The sequence below is a fragment of the Dicentrarchus labrax genome, unplaced genomic scaffold, assembly GCF_905237075.1.
Source record: "Dicentrarchus labrax unplaced genomic scaffold, dlabrax2021, whole genome shotgun sequence".
NCBI lineage: Eukaryota > Metazoa > Chordata > Actinopteri > Moronidae > Dicentrarchus > Dicentrarchus labrax.
In genome coordinates, this window is record NW_026136708.1 from 7,788,953 (window position 1) to 7,804,642 (window position 15,690).

Sequence of the window (15,690 nt, forward strand, 5' to 3'; positions counted from 1 at the left end):
CATAAAATGTTTTGGAGGTGAGCTATTGTGTATGTATCTGTGTACAACTCTGTGTCACCACTAGAAAACACAGACAAGGTATATGCGTGCTGTGCATTTTACTGTAGCATGTAGAAAACAATTTAAAATGCTCTGCACAGCATTCCTCTGCATAAGAGTCAGTGGTGGTTAGCGCTGTATTTAAAGATGTGTTTACTTGATTTATCCACATGTTGAATCTTTCATGTGACGGACAGGTGGAGGCGGGAAGCGATGCCCCCTCAGAATCTAAGGTGGACCAGAGGGTAACGCTGCCTGCAGAGAACGGACTGAGCCACACACCCATTATCACCCCAAAACCACATTCACTGGTTGGCCACCAGCCACAGTCTGCAGGTACCGTATAGATAACCAGCATCACATTTCCAGTAGCTAAAATGTCCCTTGAAGTCCATTGTCAATGCACTGATAGTTGGAGGTGCATTGTTCTTACATTACATTGAAACATCATGTTAACCTAAGATAGCACTTTACTACACATATATTGTTAAATATATATTAAAATTGTATTATGATAAATACACATTTATTCTTGGATAAGAAAATAGAGAATGCAGCTTGGTTAAGTAAAATTGTAAACCCTTGAATTTAGCACATTTGTCTGAAATGTTTCACTTGATTTTCTGTTAATAATTATGACAATACATCCATATTATATCTGGCAATTTAAATGTTTAAATCTGCCTTCCAAGATTATATTGATAATAACAGATAATATGTATTTCCCTGTATCTTATGTTTGTTATTTGTTTATGGCCCCCAGACCATATTATTTACCTATATGAAAACAACATCAAAATACTTTGGTAAATGTAAAAATCAGAACCGTTTCAGAAAACTTTTTTTTAACTGTGCAGTTAAATGGTGAACTTGTTTTTGGTGACCAGGCTCTTTGAAACCAGCAGTGAAAACTGAAGACATCGTTCAGAGCGTCCTCACTGGTAAAGTTATGTTTTCAAACTTAATGAGCACTTTAGTACATATATACAAAGATCTTTTAGGTTTAGGAAATGAACAATATGCTGTCATATAAAGTATGATATATGCCTTGTATATACAGTGCTTATGACATTCTTGATATATAATATGATAATTTTGTTGTTATATTCATAACTCCAATGCAACAGCTGATAATCTCAGAAACCAAGCAGCTGCTAAAATCTAGTGTTTATGTACTGTATATGTACAAAATATTTTAATACAGTTTAATTTGATTTGCACTGACGATTAAACTAGTTTTTTGAACGTTTCCAATCTGTCACCCTTTCTTTTGCTCACTTTTGTTAATCGTTTGTCCTCCATCACCTGTCTTTAGAATTAGAGGCTCAGACACTGGAGGAATTAAAGCAGCAGAAGGGCTTTGTTCGAGAGCAAAGGAAGCAGTACAAGGAGATGAAGGAGCTGGTTCGGAAACACCACCGCAAAACCAGTGAGCTGATCAAGGAGCACACAGCTCGTGCATCCGAGCTACAGAGCCAGCATCAGCGCCGGCGTTCTGCCCTGCTGAAGAGCCACAAACGAGACGGTAAGAAAAGGTAGGTAGCCCTCCTCTTTTCCACTTCAAACTGTGTTTCCCTTCTGCTCTATCTATCTTCCACCAAATCCAACAACATAAATTACTATTTGTAGCAATCATACATGAGAGCAACTTAAAGGAAAAGTTAGAATGTCAGGAAAATTGAATTACGATATTACGATATTATAACACAAAATAACTCGTAGTTCTTCCTGACGACACATAGTATAAATGGTGTATGATTTTCCCATCCCTCCTTTCCTTCTTTATTGCCTTCTTTCTGTCTTACATCTACAGAAATACACAATACATCAACTACATCGTCATGCAGCACCTTAAAATCTAGTGTTGCATATCGTATCGCTCCAGAAACAAACACTCCTGGGCAGACACTGCTTCAGAAAGAAAAAAAAAAGAGCTATGACTAGAATAATAATGAGTGGATAAGGCTTCCTCCAAGCCTCGGGGACTAGTTCAGGGCCCTCAGGAGTCCATCACACACTGAAGAATCAGTACTCAGCACGCAGAAAAGATTACAGTCCTCAGCCAGTGTTGACCGCAGAAGGGTACCGCATAAGACAGATAACACATTTCACGATAAGCACAATAAGTGCTCTTATTAATGTTTGAAATAACTTTAAACATTAACATCAAGGTTCACAGCAACATTCCCTGAAAAAGTTTTAGACATGGTAGACATGCGCCCAGACAGATATCCATGTGAATATGTTTCTAACGCTTTGATGATAGAAGTTATTATTATTTTATGTAAAGATGCATATCACATAATGATACATTAATATAATATGATACATAATTAACAATGTCCAGTTGTAGAATGAATTAGGACCACTGTGCTGAAAAAGAAGGAGGGATCTTAATTTGCGGGTGTTCTGATTGATTGTGTGCGGCTGTGTGTTTGTGTGTTTGTCTCCAGTCGGTCCGAACACTCTCTGTCGACCCTGGACCAGGAGCTGTGTGAGCTGGATCAGGAGTGCACACAGAGGCTTGCAGAGCTGAAGGAGCAGCAGCAGCAACAGCTCCTCACACTTCGCCAGGAGCAGTACTACAGTGAAAAGTACCAGAAACGAGAGCACATCAAGCAGGTAGTCAGAAACACACACAACAAATACACACATATATAGACGTGAGGGCAGCTGGGTTGGCTAGTTGTTAAGTAGATAGTATAGCAGCATTGCAACAAATCTGCCTCATACTTTCTGTTTTCACTTAAACCATATGTACACTTTTTTGTCAACACCTGATTTACAGTGTCTTCTTTTACTGGCACCAGTGACAATACCCTTAATTACCCTTTAAAATGCCATTTGCATGCACATGCATGGCTCCAATTCATTTTAGAGCCTTAAAACAAGTTTGCATTTTGGAGTAAATTGACCCAGTAGGCAGCAAATCTGTGAAAATAGACATTAAGATTCATCTCATATTTGTTCCAACCAGAACTATGCTGTTCCCCAAAGGTCCATAGTGTATTTTATTATCATCATTAATTTCATACTGGTCTCTGCTGAACTTGTGGGCCATCATTGTGGTAAGCTCTTTTTGAATGACAGATTGGTTGCAATATTAAAACATTTATCTAAATAATTTCCTTATTTGCACTTTCCCAGAGCCCAGAGCTTACCACCAGTCAGGGTAGTCAGTGTTCCCACATAAGCAGCACATATAAACATTCATTGGAGTAAAAAGACACACATATAGTAGCTTGCCCTGATTTCTGTTGGACTGGATAAATCGCTGTCTTTCACTGTTGCGAAGCTCAGAAAAGCTGACACAGACTAATCGTATCATACGAATGAATAAGTGAATGCTGCAATAAACTCCATCTCACCAGGTAGAAAGTTTCAGCCATTGTTGTGCTGCCTGTGCACGTGTTCTGTTGTATGGTGTGGAAAAATAAATGACTTCTGCTCCAGTACACCTGCACATTGAGCACAGCTGAGGTGTCAGATTGTTTATTCAAGCAAGAGACAGCAACCATAATGAAGACTGTGCTGTGTACTTGATCCGAATGAATGAAAAACACATATTGATATTAACTAAAATAATCGATAATTAAAAGCAGATGTTTCCTGCCTCTCTCACTTTACTCTGCTTTGTTCTTAGTGTTAAATTATGACTCTCTTTTTGTCTCTCTCTCAAGCTGGTTGAGAAGCTGACCACTATAGCAGAGGAGTGCCAGAGTGCTCAGCTCAAAAAGCTCAGAGACATCTGTGAGAAGTAAGACTGTGTTCAGCATGCAGCATGCACGCACATTAACACAAACACAAATGGATCCCACATTTCCATTCTCTCTATATCTTCCTCTTTGTCCTTCTCACCATCTGTAGAGAAAAGAAGGATCTTAAGAAGAAAATGGACAAGAAAAGGCAAGAGAAGATCAATGAAGCCAAATCTAAAGACAAAAATGTGACAGAAGAGTAAGTATCTCTACTTGAACATTAATAAGTGACAGTATATGCGACCACTAGATGTCGCTACATACTGAAGATTTAGCTCTGTTGGGACCAGTTACTTGGTTTGACTGTTGATAAAATTCTCCCCACAGAGAGAAGCTTGAGATTAACAGATCGTTTGTCAACGAGGTGGTGCAGTACATCAAACGGGTAAGAGAAGATATGGCCATGCTCTGATGAAGCATACATAATCCCAAATGGTCAACACTACATAATATTCCAATAATGCCATAATACAGTGCATTATTGGAATATTATGTGGTGTTGACCATTTGGGATTATGTATGCTTCATCAGAAGTCATACAATTTAATTCAATACATAATTCAAATTTGTATTGATTCCTACGATACACCTCTACCTACAGTATTAAACCTTTGTGGGTACGGTACTATCACTGATGACATGCGAAGACCTTATAGTATCTGTGTGTGTGTATGTGTGTGTGTGTGTGTGTGTGTGTGTGTGTGTGTGTGTGTGTGTGTAGTTGGAAGACGCACAGACTAAAAGACAGGAGAGACTACTGGAGAAGCACAAGGATATCCGCCAGCAAATCTTGGATGAAAGGCCAAAGGTAAGATGTTTATTAAGATAACATTAAATGAAACTACAATGTGATGAACTCTTAATTTGTGATGTGTTTGTTGATATTGTACACACTGATATTTTTTCATTAATTCCATCACATGCTCACCATAGCGCTTTTTTTAAGTTACTGGTCTGCTGCATGGCAGGATCCACCAGCGGAGTGCACGGCCAGGGGCCCAGCATGCCTTTGAGTGCTTGCATGTGCAAAACAAAATTAAAATACATTTTCCCAGTTGTAACTGGTGTGACTACAAATGACGATCCAGACATATTTAAACCAGATTTTAAAATAAATAATATGTTAAGATGTTTATTAATGAATATGGGAGCAGAGTAAAGACATATATTTTGCATAGATCTTGGGCCAGTATTTTTCTCTTTTTTATTATGGATGGAAAACATAGATGTTTTATATGAATAGAAACATAACTTTGGGTGAATGTGAGTAGAGTGTCCTTGAACTAAACTGTATCTCTAACTGAACAATGGCTGTTGATGTACACCACTGGGGGGCAGCATGGCCAAGGTTTAGTGAGATATGGCTCTGGCACTTTAGTCCAAAATTGGTCACCCTGGGTTTATATAGCAATACCTTCTGCACTTTATGTGGCTGCATACAGTATAAACTGCATCACTATGTGAAATAGTTGTTTGGTTGTATATTAGTGAAAACGAACGTGCTGTGGCTGCATCGTGCCTCGGCTGTTGTTGTTAATGCACTTACTGGAGTCAGGGTGTGATTCCATCATGCCACTCTGCTATGCTAAATATACATGGAGTTTCAGCATGACTGCTTTTCCCTTATGAGTTGCAAAGTTCCCAACCTTGTCATTGTGACTGTCATTCTAGGACGGTTGTGCAGCTGAAGAGCATGGTAAGACCATTGTTGCATCCCAGTGTTCAGTATTAATCCAGAATAAGTGTGGCAGTATTAATATGCAAGCTTTTATACACTTGGGTCTCTGACTGGCAACAAGTGAATGCACATTGCAGCTCTGTAATGGCTGAGGCCTGCTAAGCATTACTACAATGCAAAATACTGTATGAATTATTGCAAATATCTTGTGATCTTTGCTGAAAATCATATTGTATTGATGAATTATTAGGTGTAGTCTGCATAGCATGGCAACATAACATCATAACAGGGGCAGCAGATTGTCCTGTGTATAGTGAGATCACACCCCAGTTGGAGTGCTCGGATTTAATCCCACGTGTTGATGCATCTTGAAGCAAAATCCTAGATACCAACCAGAGAGTAAAAGGGAAAGAACTTCACCATTTTGGATTATCAATAAGGTATAAGCAAATCAACTCAACAGTACATTCTATTAAAAGCAAAATGTCTCAGCCACTACAGTAACACTCCCTACCAGGAGGTATAACTATTTCACTTGTAAGATACTTGTGATATGAAACCATTATACTAATTATGGACTAATTTTGTAGTTTGTCATCACCGTAATGCAAATATAATATCATGTAGTACTAGTACATCCAATAAACTGAAGGCAGAATTTCTCTTCATTTCCTCCTGTCTTCTCTTCTTTTCTTGATCTCTCTCAATGATTTTTTATCTAATGCACTCTAAACCATATTACAGCACGCTGCCAGTATAATCAAGATTACCTCTGCTCACCATGGAGACACTCCGATGTGATCCTCCTATCATGTTTTTACTCTTGTTGTCAAATGACAGGAGCATAGTGTACATTTATCGTATCTACTCATGAGGTAGTGTGTTTTTTTATAGGACAGGCATGAGTAAATAGTATTCTGTTGGAGAAAGCTGCTTAACCATCCACTCTCAAAGAGAGAGCCCCTTGTTTCTTTGAAACCACTTGGAGTTGAGTGTGGGAGATGGAGTACAGACATCCAGCCCAACACCTCACATACAGTAGGTCTTTCACATTTGCCCACAAAATGGCAGCATGGAGAAATGTGTTGGACACTAAAATACTGGTATACTAGTATATTAAATACAGAATGTGATGGTAGAGTCAGAGGTGGGAGAGATCTGCTTGTCGTGTAAATCACTCGGGTTATTGAACTGCATTCCTTTTAATATGGTCCTGTGGTGACCCTCATCATCTTTTAATAGTTGCTGGAGCATTTTTGTGAAATACTACAAAAAAATACAAAAAAACACCAGAATTACAATGATTTCATAAGTCAGCACTGACTCACTATAAGCTGTATGAAACAGGATCACCAGGGTCTAATTAGCATTGAATTAGGCCAATTTCCTAAGATGAGAGAAAGAGATACCGCTGTTTTCTTGTGCTGATCACTTCAGTGTTCCAATCAGATTTCATTCTGGTAGCAATCCTCGTTTCCCACAAAATTGTAACTGATTATCCCTCACCTAACCCCGCTGTCACAATCACTTCTCTAAATCAACATCCGGAACATGGCAAATTTAATTCGCCTGAAGGAGGCTATTACATAGCAATCAACCATCTCTCCAGTATCTGTTCTCATGCAACAGTAGTCATCATCAGTACGCAAAATATGCAAGAGATGTCAGAGGCCACTACTCTGGAGACAGCTAGCAGAATGCCAAGGATCATGTCTGTTAAAAAATTCAGGATGTTACCCACAATGCTGGATTAGCAGTTAAAGTTGAGGATGGAGGTTTGTTTAAGATTATGTGTCTAAATGGTATTAATGTGAAAAAAACAATATTAAGCTACCCGGCATTGTTCATACTGCCCTTAAAGGAACCAGTGTGTGGTTTGTCCGTTCTGGAAAACTGTAGAAACATGGTGGACTCCATGGAAGCCGACCGGCGGCATCTAAGACTCATTCTAAGGCAACAAAAATACAACAATTCCTATATTTAGGGGATTATACACTAATGAACCCTTAACTATGCATATTAAATTCCATTTATGCCAGTAAATCCACCTAAATGTTACACACTGGACATTTAAATACCTTCAGGAAAGAATACAACCATGCTGTGAAGCCCCACAGTGTCTATTTGCATCAATAGTTTTCATACTGTAAAATACAGAGGCTATGATAATAACTTTATTTATATAGCACCTTTGAAAAGTGCTTTGACAGACAAAGCAAAACCAGGAGCAAGACAAAGGTTAAAACAAGAGAAAAGAGATAAAGCCAATTTAAAAATGAGAATACTTTGGATCCATGGCTACGAACTGGCTCATATGGGGTTTCTGTTGATTCTGCTATGTAGCTTGGGGCTAGACCCAGACGTGCTTTAAAAGTATCAGTAAAATCTTAAAATCAATTCTAAATCAAACAGGGAATCAGTGGTTCACTCTATTTCCCGTAACCCCTTACTCTTCCTCAAATGCCCGTTAATTTTGTTAAGTTAATCAGTATCATAACCAATAGTATCTGATCATCGATAGAATATGACTCTCGTAACATGTCCTGTTAGTTCAGTCGATATATACTTAGAGAGGCAGCACCCCGCTCCCCCAGCAGCACTTACATGTTGCTTACATACAGCTGTGATTTTCCAGCTCCGCCTGATAGCATGTGGAAATGTCCTTGAGCAAAACACTGAACCAAAAACTGTTCCCACTGAGCAGACCAGTGTCCTTGCATGGCAGCTACAATACTGTGTGTGTGTGAGTGTGATGAATATAAACCACTGTAAGCATTTGGCTCTTATAATTAATGCTCCTTGTGAATGCAGTCCATTCGCTATGGTTAAAACTCCCCAAAACTATATTTAAGGCAAAGGGAGATATTGTTGAATTAGCACACAGGAAAACCCTTTTTAGTCATTTAGTCCTTGGATGAATGTAAATAACAACAGACAGACACATAAACATAGAAAGCGTAAGGACTAAAAAAACGGATGGAGAGAGCTCCAATGGGGGCTAATGGATGAGGCATAAATAACCAGGGCAGGGCTAATATAAAACTACTTTTGTTGTGTGTCTCTATGTTATGTGTGTGTCCGTGTGTGTGTGTGTGTTAGTCTTTATGAATCAGAGAGAACAAGATACAACATACTTTCTCTCTCACACAGTTCTGACCCAGTTTCTCCTTTGGGCTCAGAGCAGCCACTAATGGACAGCTATAACTATCCCTGGTGAAGACCCTGAGAGCTGAGCAGCCCACTGCAACAGTAGATGTGTGTGTACACACATGCATGTTATATACCAACCTAAAAACTAGAGCACTACAGCATCTCTGCTATGCAGGTAGGAAAATAGCGGCTGCTTAGCAGAGCCTTAATGCTGTAGGTATTATTTTCAGACTATTTAAAGCTGAATGGATGTAAAATGTGAGAGGTATGCTACTCTGAGCTCGGACTTTAGCATTATTAAAACTGTGTGACATTTGTTAGTAAGACTCTGAAGTTCTAGCTTGTGATACTAACGAGAAGGGCTGAGAGAAAGAGAGAGGCATGGCGAGGTTTGTCGTCACACCTGGCGTGTGTGCTCAGGTGTCGCTGTCTTGTTAATGATCCAATCAAAATGCCCACCAGGAGTCAGCAGTGCCCAGCGTGATGGCGGTTGCTGTTTCAGCACACCTCAAGACCCTATATCCTGGCGTGTAGCTTCCTTTCAACTGCCACCTGGTCAAGTTCACATTGCCATATGTCCACCGGAAATTATTCACGCCTCATGTTGATTGTGATGATCTTTTTATCAGTTGTCAAAGCAAGATAAAGAACCGCTTGTGCTGCTCTTCTGAAAGCTATCATTTGAGCTCAGAGTTTTAACTATTTGATTAGATATGTTAAATGTGACTTGACTAGCATTTTCTTAACAAAAACATTCGTATTTTTTAATGATTTTCCCTGATATAGGAGCTAGTTTGGTAGTGCCTTAAGTTTTGTACATCTAACCGGTTCAAATGTGGTCAGATTTTTGAACCAAAAAGGACTGATTAAGATGGACATCTAGTGGAAAGGACTCCATCACAGCCTCTTTGGAGATTTTATGATTCAACTACCACTAAAGGCTTACCAGGCCATGTGGTAATTCCTCTGTACTAGTCATCCCTTCACACACGCTTTCTTTTTGGCTGCGAAAGCGAGTATGAAATAGGGATAGGGCAATATGTTTCACAACAGTGTGCGTTGGTGTATGTATGTGTGTGTGGTGTGAACGTGCGTAATTCCGTAGGAGATGTGCTCATTCTTTCTTTCTTAAATGAAAAAGGGGAAAAAAAATGGTGTCTCCCCACTGTGCAAGCCTTGAACCAACACACACAGAGCCACACATATATGCGCACACACTCATTCCTTTCCACAAGCAGGAGTCCTGTGCGGTCGTCATGGAAACTCGGATCCCCCACTCTCCCCCTCCCCACCTCTCATATCCTCTTCTACCCTTCATGACTCTCTGCAATCTGTTAATTTGGAACCGAGTCCTCATGACGCAATCCCAAGGATGGTTACTGGAGGTAGAAGAAAGCAGGGGGGGAGGGATAAAGGGAGGGAGAGGGATAAAGGGAGGGGGAGAGCAAACAGGTTGGAGGAGACATGGAGGTCTGGAGTTGAAAAGGAAGAGAGCAAGTGTGTGGCCACCCTCTCCGCCACTATGTTCACTTATCACAGACTTTGATCTGCATCATCTCTGCCTGGTGGCTTTTGCATCAATAATGCACTTGTAACCTTACACACACACACACACACACACACACACACACACACACACACACACACACACACACACACACACACACACACACACACACACACACTATACCCACAGGGAACACTGAGTGCAAACCAGAGACAGTGAAGTAAAATCCATTGTGTATGTGTGAGTGCGCGTACATGTTGCACGCTTGGTTACTCTTCTGCTCTATTATGCTAGCTGCTATTTTAGATCAGTGCACGATCACTCATTATGTATGCCCACATGTGCTAATGAAGCTCTCCAGGGTTATGCTCTGTCTAAGGAACATTCCCTGCTGAACTCCTGCTGGAAAGTGTCCTCTCTACAGTATGATTTTGAGGTTTCCGGCTTCAACCACAAGCCACCTTTCACAAGAGGTGAGAGTAGCAAAAACTGTGGCAGCTGATTATGTGAGGCATAGACAGTGCATAGAGAGGGAGAGTTAGTTTGGTAGCTAGTACGTGTTGAGCTCAATACTGTTAGTATAGTTTGGACTGTTGAAGAACAGTTTAACAGTCTTAGCACTACGTGTAAGATTTTGTGCCACCAAATGAGGTTTTCCAAGAAATTCTCTGGACTGCTTTACAGAAGTGGGCGAAAAGAATCCTGTATGTTTACCCCCTTAACTGAAAGAGGAGCACTTAAAAACCCAACAACATTCTCTTGACAGCAGTTGCTCGAAGCAATATTTATATATAAACAATGGATCAAATGACTGTATGGGGTCTCTCATAGTGACAAGCCCAAAGAGAATCACACCCAAACTCCACAGCAGCATCTCTACGGAGGGTATTTCAGCTCAGTTTTGTTATTGTGACTGTTCTCATCAACCTCTTTTCCTGTAGCGACAGGCAGCTGTTTTCAGCGAAAAAGCTCTTTTAAACCCACTGTGCGCTACCTGCTCAGCCCCAAACAGCAGACATGTGAAGTAAGAAATCGGCTGGTGAACATAGTGGAGCATTTGTCAGCTAAGGACTCACATATTTATCTTAGGAGTCAGAGGACACCAAAACAAAGCTAAAAGGAGAGTGAATAAAGGAATTAAATTCATCAGGTTGTCATCTCCAAATGAATGCTTATGTTGCTCTGGGTCTGCTGGATGTGTAAATAGGCAGCTGTTTAAGGGTGATAATATGTGTTTTGTTTAAAGCTTGTTGCATCTCCAAGTGGTCAGAAAATCAATTAATGCTGGATTTAAGGAAAACAATAAAACCAACACCAAAAACAAACAATTACTCTTGCTTATCTACAGTAGTTAAACCATACACGCACCATCTTTTAGTTAGCATCCACATCTGAATCAAAAATATCAAGTTACCACCAAGCACATTTCACAGCTAACCTTCCCTTTTGAACCAATCCTTATAGGGCAAACACTCATTACTTTACATGTATGGTGGAGGTATGCAGGAGCAAGTGGGGTTTTTTCTGGACCTGAAGAGGGGAATCTAATGAAAACTCCTGCAAAGCAGCAGATTAATTATTTGAGAGGAGTCAGAAAAGGGCACTGACACACACACACACACACACACACATACAGAAAAAGGGATAATGGATGGAAAAGGAGCATGCAGCCTATTCAGCATAGTGGCTGTTTCTGTCTCTCTTCCATTACCCATGTTGTTCATTCTCTTCCACTGGGCTGCCGCAGTTCATTTTCATACTTATGGCCAATACAGTGGAAAGAATGCAAATGAAGGAATGGCCCTCTCTGCCCTTGCTGTTCACACACACGCAACTTACATGCGCGGCGAAACTCCTTTTTCTTCAAAACGTCTGTAATGCTGACAGGGTGGTGACCCTGTCTCATCTCTTGGACATGGGATCTTTGGTTTAGCCTAATTAGGCTGTGTTTGGATATGCAGTATATCTCAAGGTTAGAACACACACACACACACACAATACACATCACACAATCTTAGGCTATGCTCTGCTGGTTTTGATCTATGTCGCAGAAGATGTTCCGATTCATTGAAATGGTTCGACTAGGAGCAGCAGCTAGCTAAAACATACATTCAACGGTCAGAAAAGCACATATTCCCCTTATTGTTACTCTACGAGGAGGCACAGTTAACATAGCTACATACTGTAGCTGTAGAGTGGTGTTGAAGGCTTTTTTGTGGTGCTGCAGCAGGCGTTATGTCACGGCTCAAAGCAAAGAATTAATTTGGCTCTTCGGAGGCCTTCTCTGCTTCCCTTGATAGCTTCTCAAAACGAGGACAGCTGGTGAAGAAGGTCACTGAGTGCTGTATTTTAAGAAAGGCAGAAATGTGTGTGTGTGTGTGTGTATATGTGCGTGTGTGTGTGCGCGTGTCTGTGCATGTGGTTTGTTGACAGATGACAGGTCTTCAGAGATGAGAGACAGATTTAAAAGCTGGCTGTATAACTGCTGCTGGTTGGTGTCCAAACAGGAACTGGACCACACGCACACACACATATATATATATATATATATATATATATATATATACTGTATACTATAAGCAGGCAACACACACTGTACACACAGAGAAAATGGACATGCTCACAGAATAAAAACAGGTAAAAGTATACTTTTTTACCTTTTTAAAACATTTTTGTCATGCGTGTTAGTTTCAAAATGGCTAGTGTTTTAAACCTGACCTGGTGTCGTTTTAAAACATCACAGTTGACCTCATTACAGTTAAAAATGTTGATACGTTTCATGTTGATTAGTCAAAATTTACCAAAACTCAGCTATACCAGGTTCAGGAAGTAAGTTTAACATATGCCTTCACTCTATTTCCTGGATTCTAATGTCTTTACTGCCAAACTGATAAGATGTCAGAAGAAATGTGGTGATCATAAAGCCATATATTTGGGAAACTCTCAAAAGATTGTCTCTAATCCATCCATCTTTCCATCATTCTTTGAGTTTTTTTTATAACTCAAGCTGTCCCCTCGGTGAAAACAAAGTGCTGTCGTCATCGCTCAGCACCCCAACTCCAACAGACACCCGTTGGTGTTTGTTTCTGAGCTGTTGATTACGTGCAGAAGACACACACATACTGCACATGCACGCAGATAGACACGTCTTTGTGAGAAAGCTGCCTGGTGCCCCTCAGACTCCTCTGCCCCCTGCTCCCACCTCCTTCACATGTGCCAGGGTGTCATCAGACGGGAGAAAGATGACAGCTTTAATCAGAGGGTGTTTGTGCCTCAGCAGGCAGTGTAAAGGCAGGCTGCACATGTACATACACACAGTGTGCAGACTGTCCCACCCCTAAGTAGGTCATGCGCAGTACAGAGCAGGGAGAGAGAGGGACTGTGAGCTGTGGTGCATCTTTAGCCATCTGGTTATGATGTGCTGAATGTCCGCTCTGTGAGACCCACAGAGAGAGTGAGAAAGAAAGAAAGAAAGAAAGAAAGAAAGAGAGAGAGGGAGAGAGAGGGAAGGTGACCTTAAGATGATGTGCTTGGTGGGGGCTGTACCACTCAAAACATTACAAAGACATAAGTCAAGAGCTCCTTCATTTTGCACAAAGACAGATAGTGTAGGGTACAGTGGCTATTTGTGTTATCTGGCTGATTGAGTCCACACTTCACCCTAGTCTGGCATTTTCACTTTTCAGTGCACACACTTTCACTTTCAATATATAGTTACTGCCAGGTTTTATACTGAAATTGTGATACACAGACAAGTATCAGTGGTTAATACACATGACAAAATGAAAAAGAAAGCAGTGGAGTTATATTGAGTGTTAACAGTTCATGGATTGCCATGGAGATGCACGTTGTATTAGGTGAAAATGCTTTGCTAAAATTAGATTACCCTAAGTTTAAACAACTTGGCGACAGACTGTGAAATTGAGGTATTAAACTGCTCAATACCAGACAGTTATTCCTCCAACATAATTTTCACAGGCTTTAACAGGCTTTGACAGGGCACAGCAGTAAACTTTTCTGCATGCAATTCTGCTCTCAACTTTTATTATTTGAGCTGTAGTCACTAGATCTAATGATAATTACAAAAAACTTGATCTTCTTTCAGATTTTAACCTGTGATTTGGTTTGATACTTAAACAGCACTTTTTCCAATACCTTAGTGTAGTATTATGAATATCTTTTTACCCATTTTATTTAACAAAATATGCCAACCTTAATTCAAGAGTATTATAAAGTAAAATCTAACGTCAATCTAATATACTATGCATTAAAGTGCTCTGAAGGCAAGTACTTTGTAACAATCAGGTTTTCTCATTTAGCTATGCAGTGCTCTCAAATTAAATGGATGTGCCATCTCTTAAATTGAAGTGGAGAGGGCAGAACATTCCAAAGTCAAGAGAGCAGGATGGCAGTCCTTGACCTTCATTCTACATCCTCTCCTCTTACTCAATGTGACTGTGAATATTTCTTCTATGGCTTCTCTCTCCCAGCTGTGTTTTTCATGTCCGATTAATTGGAGACTAGAGGTAGATTAATTCATCCAGGAGAATTCAACTTTGTTTTTCTATCTGAAGTTTGTGCAGGAGTGCGTATTAGGCTCCCAACTTTTTGCTGATGAATAGCATCAATACTAACCTTGGCTTTTGCCCTGAGTGAATACATGATGATGATTTTTAGAAGTTAGAAGTTGGATGTGAGTCTGAAGTGGGCCCTTTTTCGATTGACAAAAGCCTCTCAGACAAAATATGGATCCCAGATAAATCCTCTCAGAACTCGCAGGTATTTTCGATCTCTCATAACGCTGAGGTGACTGTATTGAGCTGCGAGACTCTGACACCATTCATCTTAGCAGCTTTTCTTTTAATTACTGCTCTCCCATGGGAGCCAGCCGGGTAGTTAAACAGAGAAATCAGCATTACAGCAATTATTGGCTCACAATGAAATGAATACAATCTTGTCATCTGTAATCATTGGGGGCGTCTATGCCTGGGAGAAAACAGCTTCTCCTTTCTGTTTCTCAGTAAGGGGAGGAAGTGTGTTTTATATGGATGCAGAGGGGATCCTGGTGTACCTCAGCGGACAGAGATACCTATTTAGTGCTGAATGACTATGTCTATTGGAAGTTGTAGAACGAAGCAGAATTCATGGGAAAATAATCTTTGCATAACAGTCATGATGGAAAAGCACTTGTAAAACAACCTACAACAATCTTTAAAGCTGCTGTAATCAATATTTATCATTAGCAATGGGTCATGTGACTATGTGTAATGTGAAAGGAGTCACTCATAGTGATAAACCCACAGAGTACTATAACTATTACTGAAACTCTGCAGTTCCATTCAGCAGTCCTCTTTAGGGTCTTTCAGCTTTGTTGTTTTGGTTTTGCAACCAGACCAACTGTCACCTTCACCGCTCTCATCAGCATCATTTCCACACTCAGCAGGCAGCTGTTTTCAGCTAAAACGCTCTGATAAACCCACTGTACACTACCTGTATAGCAGTGAACAGACAAAGTAAGCGACTAGCTGGGGAAAATACTGGAATATTTGGAAGCTAAA

At 40.3% G+C, this 15,690-nt stretch overlaps 1 protein-coding gene across 3 annotated transcripts in view; it reads left to right on the plus strand.

Annotated features, from left to right (window-relative positions):
* The window catches only part of LOC127368258 (1-phosphatidylinositol 4,5-bisphosphate phosphodiesterase beta-1-like), a 102,717-nt gene that overhangs the window by 83,793 nt on the left and 3,234 nt on the right, over window positions 1-15,690 (plus strand). The window contains exons 25-33 of one of the 3 annotated variants that reach the window (XM_051408856.1): window positions 237-375; window positions 927-980; window positions 1,355-1,574; window positions 2,493-2,661; window positions 3,720-3,796; window positions 3,907-3,996; window positions 4,125-4,182; window positions 4,519-4,605; window positions 5,469-5,493. In XM_051408856.1, the coding sequence (XP_051264816.1) occupies window positions 237-375; window positions 927-980; window positions 1,355-1,574; window positions 2,493-2,661; window positions 3,720-3,796; window positions 3,907-3,996; window positions 4,125-4,182; window positions 4,519-4,605; window positions 5,469-5,493 (919 nt within the window). Of the gene's footprint in view, window positions 1-236; window positions 376-926; window positions 981-1,354; window positions 1,575-2,492; window positions 2,662-3,719; window positions 3,797-3,906; window positions 3,997-4,124; window positions 4,183-4,518; window positions 4,606-5,468; window positions 5,494-15,690 lie in introns of those variants that run through there. The other 2 variants (XM_051408855.1, XR_007885609.1) reach the window with 2 other exon arrangements.